We start from the raw sequence: 8,574 nt of genomic DNA on the forward strand, positions 1-8,574 counted from the left end.
GCATGGGCCTTGATCTGCCCCCCCGCACGCCCCTTCCCTCCCCCCTCCTCTTCCACCACAACAGGCTCACCAGCTACACACAGCTGTATTGGAAATCAGATCGGTATTGGCCAATACGCCTCCTTAAAAATCAGATATTGGTATCAGCCCCCAAAGTCTCTATCAGTGCACCCCTAATAAGAGGTAAGGGAAACTCTCCTGGGGCTGGAACCCTTCCAGGGCTTGTGGGGGGCGGTCTCCAGCTGCAGAGACACCTGCCTCCTGCTGAATTCTGGGTTGAACCCAGTAAGTGCACCAGGTGGGGGCTCTTCTCCTGTATCTTGAACCCTTCCAGTGCAACAGAAGCTCCCTCCCATCCCCATCAACCAACTCATTGACAGGGCAGAGGAAGGGAGAAAGGGAATTCTCCTGGGGCTCGGGTGAAGGAAAGGAAGGTCTCCAGCCCCAAACCTGCATTCTTCCAGGTTGAACTGGAATGCACCAGGGGGTTTACTTCTGTGGCAGAAACTATGAATTTGGACAGAGTGCTTTCCACATCCTCATCCAGGTCGCTGATGAAGATATTACACAGCACCAGCCCAAGGACCATGTCTTGGGGGACCCCGCTGCCCACATCTTTCCAGGTTGATACCAACCTGTCCACCACCACTCTCTGGGTACGACCCTTAAGCCAACTTGCCACCCACATGACTATGTAGTCATCTATGGCACAGGCATTCAATTTGTTTATGAAAATAGGATGGGATACCATATTGAAGGCCTTCTTAAAGTCCAAGTAGATGGCATCTACCTTGACTCCTGTGTCTAAGCATTTAGTAACCTGGTCATAGAAAGAAACAAGGTTACTCAGGCAGGATCAACCTGCTATGAGCCCATGCTGGTTGCCCTTCAGGATTATATTACCTGCAGGACTCCTACAAATGTGATTCTTGATAATTTTATCACGGGTCTTCCCAAGGACAGAGGTGAGATTAAGTTAGATCAGGAGGAGGAAAATTTTCCTTCTAGATACTGGTTCTAACTTCTTGCTGAAGAGCCTATCGTCTTCCACAAGAAATTCTGAACATCTGTACAGGTCCCTTTTGCATTCGGTGCAGGGGTGGGAAGGAATGTATATAGGTGGTTGGTATCTCAAACCCATACCCTGCCTGGATGCTGAATAATGAACTGCTACTTATCATGATGAAAAAAGACATCATATTGTCTTCAAGGAAGACATTTCCCCTTTCTGGTTCAAACAGGCAGCCGTCTAACCAATACTGAAGAAATTGGCTGTGAATCCCTCTTTCATAGCCAACTATGCCAAAATAAATCTTCCACTCATGAGTAGGCTCATACAGAAGCTAATCAAAATTAACTTTCCACTATGCAGATACTAGTACTTCAGGCTGGAGACCCGGATAAGCCTGTAGATATAAGATTTTACTATAGTTTACTATAGTTTCAAGAATAGCCTTTTTGTAATAACTTCCAAGACTGTGCAATACAGGTTTCCTTTGCCAACCATGGTTTTGCCAACCACGGTTTTGAGTAACCACGCTTAATATTCCATATACCATTTTGGCTACCATGGTATACAGTTTTGAGTAACCATGGTTTTCCGTGGCCATGCATCAGCCCACCACCTGCCATTTTTCCCATAGCCTTTTGTCTTGCTAACCACGGTTTTGCCAACCTCGGGAACTTTCAGGAACCTAACCCCAGCAATTGGCAAGGGAAACCTGTAAAATTTTCTGCAAGGACTGGAGGCCATTGTACTTTTCATCATCTTCCTAGATTCAAAAGGACAGGCAATATTCTTCTGAAGTCCTCTTTCTAGGACTTTACAGACAGGCATTATCATGTCTGTACGTATATGAAACACACACACGCACAGAGCGACATATGTACAGACACACTCATAACCACATCTTATGAATTTATAGCAGCATGTAAGGTCAGAAAATAATTTTTGCACTTGAAGTGTAACCTGATGAGATCTGATTTTATTTAAAGAGCTTTTCAAAACAAAAACACTGCACTGCACATTTTGTTCCTATAGAAAGAATAAGAAAACAAATACCGTATTGTCTTGCATATAGCATGTCCCCTAATATAACATATACTATTTTGGAAGGCCTAGAGCAGGAGGGAAAAAAAAAAAAACAACAACAAAAGCTTATCTTGGAGTATGGGTAAGTACCAGTAGCACTTATGGGGACATCATAGCCTGATCCAGCAATCTGGTATTCAGGGGCTGCACAGAGTGGCTAGATCCAACATGCTGGCTGTGGGGCTGCATACTTAGTCTGACCCTGTGTACTGGCTCCAGAACCCTGGGTTGTGTCAGACCCAAAGTGGGCAGGTCCAGCTATGGATCAACCCCATGTACTGTCTTCATTTGATGCGTGGTTGGGGTTTAGGGTTCCCCAGACTTAGAAATCTGGTGGTAGGGGGAGTGGTGGCAACATTAAATTGCCATGGCACTGGGAGCTGCCACTGTTTCAAGGCCCACGTTGCTTAATTCACTACTGAGAGGCGCTTGCATAATATGGTGATAGCATATGGCAATAGCATAATAGCCTACATAGAACCAAATATTTTATAAAAATTTAAAAGTTACCTAAGCAAAGCAAAATGAACACTCATTAACTCTTGCATCAGTTATGGTTAGTAATTACCACCTACTTTATGTGAAAAAGATATAAAATAGCAATTTCTGTACTCAGTTGTTGGACACAGGCAGACTGGATCTCATCCAATGTTTGTAAGGAAAGTTCTCTGCTTTTTACTTTCTGTTGACTTAGAAAACTGATTTTTTGCATAATGTTCCATTTGGCTTCAAGGTTAATCAAACCTAATCAACTTCTGCCACCTTGTGGAGAATTTTGAGTTAGCAAGGTTTAATTAAGATGCAAGTTCAATATAGAAATGGAACAAAATCAGCTGATAGCAAAATCTTTTTCCAGGTGGAAAAAACATTTGAAGTAAACCATAATTTATCTTAAATTCTTGTATATCTGATCTAATGGGAATAGTGTTAAGCCAACACCACCAACTTCCAGCATCTCCATCCCAATGTTCTAACTGAAATGCTGACTTTGAACCTGTTGCAGGACATTTTACCAGACTCTTTCAGTTCCTTAATCTTGATGGCACGAATACCACTATACTGTTACAAAAATGCTAAATGTCTACACCAGAACCTCATGGTCATTCTGGGACCTCAATAAATTTGCAAAGAAAGTGCTTTAAGAGTTGTAAGAATGATAGTACAGTTTGACACCATGAGGGCCTGGGGCAGAGGGGGAAAGTGGGTAGGTAAGAAGGCCAAAATCATTTAACTAAATCTGGGACAGCACAGACTAAAATGCTTTAGTCATAATCACACTTACATGGAGTCATAGCAGAGTAGAATTAACAGTGAATGCACAAACTGTTCTGTTTCCCATAAAAAACAATGTCTTATCATTTCATTGCAGAGAACCAAAATTTGATTCAGCCTGCTTCAGAAATTCTAACTGGCAGATGTACGATGATAAAGTAGAAATTAAATAGGCAACAGTCTCACCTGAGCATTGGTCTAGGTGGAGGCGGTGGCTCATCAGGGTCTTGACACCTCTTTGCTTTTTTAGTGGCTTGCTTATAGATGTTACGAGATGTCACTCCTACCCACAACACTGTGGCTAGAGTAGAATAATGAAGAATTATCCCAACCTAAAAAATACACGTTAACACACAAGCTTCATTAGTTCATAGAAAAAATAATTTTACAGTTTTGTGTTTTACTTGAATGCCGCTTGAAAACTTTAAGGTGGACAGTTCTAAAGAATAATAGTGATACTTTATTATGATTTAAACTAAAATACCACTCCCCCAGCCCTTGCAAGTTATTTAAAAATATCTTCATGTTGATAACTAGTTTATAAAAACGATTAAATACGGTGGTCACAGCCAGTCCTATATGCCTAAAATTATAAACCAAATACATTTAAACATGGTGCAGGTTGGTATATGTTAAGTTAAAAATGTTCACAAGAGGATTACATGTTTAAATGGAAATAAGTGAGGGACTGGCAAATTACGGTGCTCATGGTAACTGTGTTCTGTGCATGGGGATTTAATGGGGCAAAATGAGGTTGCTTGACAAGGTGCCTGGCTGATTTTAATACAAGGTAAGGAGGAGCTGCAGTGCTTAAACATACAACTTAAGCAGCATTTGAAAGTATGAGTCACATACTTAGCATTCAATATTACTGTAGGAAAATAATAGCCAAGTTTTCAGACTTCTTGTACATATGTATTGTTAAACACTCATTTATGTATGGTTTTTAAATATTTTTTTCTTCTATTTTTATTAACAGAGCAGAAAATACTTGCACTTTATCTCAGCTATTTGTTCACATACATCACATAAGTGAACTATCTCTTTTTGAGAAAAAGGTGACACTGGCAGCAGTAATTTAACATAGAAGAAACACAACAAGAGATGGAGGAAGTTTTCGCAAAAAGAAACTCCTGCATGTCTTTTGTTTGAAACCTAAAGTATTTGGCATGTTAGCAAGACATTTACAATCTTCCTCATGCAAACTAACCCAGTAATAGCTCCTGGGCCTATAAAGATCTCATCACAAGCTGGAACATGAAAAGCTAAGGTAAAACAGGTGAAATATTATGGGCACTTAAGACAGGAACACTTGGGATAACCTTTTTGAATTGTTAGCCATATAAACAAAAACTAAAAGAAAGTGAATGTTACGACAAGCATATAATTTCTTAAGCTACCCCTGAAGTTACTGTGTCCTAAGCATTCAGAGTGAGTTCTGAGTGTTTCTAAGGAACAGTTACAATTCAAGAAACGTTTAACTAATATTGATCCAAAAAGGGCACTTGCAATTACAGCTGGAAATCTGCAACTGGCAGATATGTGATTACTGCTGCCAGTGTCACCTTTTTCTCAAAAAGAGATAGTTCACTTATATGAGACTGGAGAATCAAATATCAATCTCAGCAGAGGAAGGCTATATAAAATAAATGTTGACAACAGCAGAAAATCATAGGCTGTATGAAACCAGTGTTTTTGTTGTCTTTAATTTGGAAAAAAAACCTCTTAAAAACAGGAGGTTAAGTACAAAAAGTAAGAAAGTATTCAGTCTTTACAATATATACTTATATGACATATAGAGCATGCTAGAGTTCTTGACACTACGGATTCTACAACTGTTATACAACTAATACTTAAAAAGGTTACCTCAAAAAATGTGCATTATTTTCTATTCTGCTCTAATCCTATTAGATATTTTTCAAGTCTTGAGATTGGCTCTTAATTCTTTCCTTGACAGGCAGATGAAATCCATGAAATCTCTATCTCTGGTGATGTTAAAGGTCATGGAGTCTGTCTACTGCCTGTTGACTTTCAACTGAAGTGAAGATTTACTACCATTTTGCCAATCATATAGGGGAGTGATAAAGCTGTTAACATTTATTTCCTTAAATGTAATTAGTCATGATTATAAGTTCTGTATATGCAGTCCGAGATTTAAAAAGTTTTTCCTACCAGTAGCAGTGAACTTGACTCGCCATAACATTTTCTCCAGCAGTTTGGGACAAAATGTTATTAAATATATGAGTATTTATAACATTGTAAAGGAATAGCTAAGAGTTCCTTAAAATTTACTAGTTTCTTGAATTTTTTCTTTATATACATTATACACACACACACACACACACGCACACACACACACACACACACACACACACACACACTTTTCTATGTTTACTTACTGCTTGGCAAATGCTGGCATTTCTGGTCTGAGTTATACCTCCAATAAACATCACACATGTCAGGAAAATATGAAAGCTCAAGTTAACTAACATGTGCCAGCTTTTAAGGCTAATCCTGATCACTCTGTTAAAAGAAATGTAGGTTAGTCAATATAAACACAAAGTTGCCTGCTCATCTTTCAAAAGCTAGGGTAAGATTTCTCAAAATGGGAGTGCAATGAACTTGCAATGAACATTAGCTATCATCTCTTTTTACAAATTTTATCATTATGTTTTTATCATAATAAAATAAGAGATAAATACCATTAAGGAGCTTTTTCTTTATACAAAACACTTAAGAAGGATCACTTATTTTATATATTTGAATCCTTTCACATGAACAAAAAGGGTATTAATTAAATTAAAGTCTGGTATAGATCAAATAGCAGTCATTTAAATGTGAACCAAGAATTTGTTTGTAGGAGCAAACAATTTATGAAGATAAATTTATAGCACGTGTCTGTTAAAAAGGTGGCCTGGTTAAAATATTTGGGTGTATGTGTATATAAAACAGTGTTTGCATTAAAGAGTATGTAAAAGGCTTGTGGAAAGCAACTTTTCTCTATGAGTCCATAAATGATAGGGTAATGAGACTGACAACACTCTATTTCCTCCTTTGAACACCTAAATCTTAGATGCTGGTAGGGCACATATATACCCAGGCCAGTAATTCTTAACTCTTATGTAAATATATATTTAAATTAATGCTTCTTTGATTTCATGCAACAACTGTAGATACAACTTACTGCACTATAACTTAAGTCTCCATTAATTTTATTTCTTACCCATGATGGTATATATAGCTGACTATAATCATCAAGAGGCACATTAGTAGAACCATGGCTGTGGCATAAATAACTGGGTGTAAAAGATCAGCTGGCTGGGTATATAGTTCAGCTCCTGTCAAATCCTAACAGGAAAAAAAAATAGCATTAGAAGGTTCTCCTTTTTCTCCAGTTCAGCATGGGGATCTGGAAGGTGATAAATAACTGGGACTTTAACTGTAATAAAAAGGATACTGGCTCATACATCTTTCAAGCAGTTTGGACCAGGATCACTAAGACTTTCTGATGAGTAGTGGCTATTAATTCCTTTGGTTCTCACTTCATGAAACCTTAATTTGCTCCTTTTGTATATATAAGTTGAGGCAGATTTTACAAGCACTTACCAGGAATTTTATGGCAAAGCCAGGATCAGAATCCAACTCTCTTGGATCCTTATCCAACCCTTACATCAGATAAATGTTTGGTCTTGCCCACTCCCATCTCTCCCATTCAGTGATTAAGGCAGAGAGATCTTATGGATTAGGGACAGACACTCCAAAAGCCAGAGCCTGAATTGATTCTTTGCAGATTAGTCTAACCTGCCTAGGTTGAACCGATTTGTAACAGCACAGACATTCCTTGTGGACTGAGCAAATGCGGGCACATGCCTGCAGTTGCTCAGGCCAGGCAGGGTTAGAGAGCGCCCTCGGCTGCAGGGAAGCTGTGCTAGAGCTGCGTGGCCAGCCCAGGCTGAACTGGCCAGAGAGAGGTCTAATTCCCCCTTCCCTGTCCCACCAGCAGGGGCCCGAGCCAGGACTGTTGGACGCTCCCCCCTTGCTCCTGTAGCGGTGGGCTGGCATGGCTCCTGAGGCAGAGAGGGCAGGGACGGGTTATTCCCCACTCTGGTCCCCCAGGGGCAGAGCAGGGCTAAAGCCAGGTCTACCCACCCAGACTGCTGCTGCTGCTCGGTCCCTGCTTGGGGCAAGTGGCAGAATAAGCCCCCTGCTGTCCCCTAAGGAGACCTGTCGGCCGGCATCTCTCTGTGCCCCCACTGCAGCGGTGAGGGGGCAGGACTCTTGATGGGGCAGCAGCCCCCATCATTGTGTCAGGAAGTGTGAGCCCCTTCCTGGCAGGGGGGCCCCACTGCAGGGTGGGCAGAGCTGTGGCAGACTGCACACGGCAACACTGGGACTCAGAAACAGGGCTCGTGCCACCGCCATGGTCCACAGCAGCTTTCCCTGCTAGGAAGGGGCTGCTGCCCCCATCATGGTCGCTCCCCCCTTGCTGCTCCAGTGGCTGGGTAGGGGCAGGAGCGGGGCCAGACGGTGGTGGGCAGGGCCCCTTAGGCAAGGGGCAGGGAGAAGGGTCATTCCCCGCTCTGACCCTGGGGCAATGCAGAAGGGTCTGCCCACCCGGGCAGCTGCTCGCTCTGTGCCTGGGGTAAGTGGCAGAATAAGCCCCCTGTGCCAGACGGACTCCTGAATTTGACTAGTATATGAATGGAAATCCCAAGTACCAAAGACATACGCCAAGGAAAAGTTGCTGAACATGTAAGAATTATAGCTGCTTACAGACATGAAAAAAAAAAACCCCAAACCCTCTAGTGCTTTACTTTAAGCTTGGTATGTCTCTATGCGAGTGCAACGCATGCCTAGAAGAGGCATCATGTTAGTTTGACCCAGCTTGCCTAACATCTGTAGAGATTGTGCGCTTCAGTGAGGCTTTTTGGCGCTTTTATCTAATAGCTGATCGAACCAGCTATTAGATAAAAGCACCAGAAAGCCCTGCTGAAGCGCCCGATCTATACAGACACTGGGGAGACAGGTCAAACTAATGCACTTCCTCTTTCAGTAAAGCTCTGGGGTTCTCCCCCCAAAAACACATCTGTCATAGCCTATTAGATCACAGGAACCAAGTCACAATATTTCATTCTGACTCTTTAATTCAACCCCATTGACTGTGAGATATAATTAAAGGATTAGGGCACTTGTAACTGGCCAGTGCTGTT

At 41.4% G+C, this 8,574-nt stretch overlaps 1 protein-coding gene across 1 annotated transcript in view; it reads right to left on the reverse strand.

The window, feature by feature from the left end:
• Window positions 1-8,574, reverse strand: part of ADGRA3 (adhesion G protein-coupled receptor A3) — a 104,042-nt gene that overhangs the window by 3,068 nt on the left and 92,400 nt on the right. Inside the window, exons 18-20 of the mRNA XM_019525823.1 lie at window positions 6,588-6,712; window positions 5,764-5,887; window positions 3,551-3,696 (exon numbers count right to left, since the gene is read on the reverse strand). Of these exons, the coding sequence (XP_019381368.1) occupies window positions 3,551-3,696; window positions 5,764-5,887; window positions 6,588-6,712 (395 nt within the window). The remainder of the gene's footprint in view (window positions 1-3,550; window positions 3,697-5,763; window positions 5,888-6,587; window positions 6,713-8,574) is intronic.

The sequence above is a fragment of the Gavialis gangeticus genome, unplaced genomic scaffold (genome assembly GCF_001723915.1).
Source record: "Gavialis gangeticus isolate Ggan-Ray unplaced genomic scaffold, GavGan_comp1, whole genome shotgun sequence".
Classification (NCBI taxonomy): Eukaryota; Metazoa; Chordata; order Crocodylia; family Gavialidae; genus Gavialis; species Gavialis gangeticus.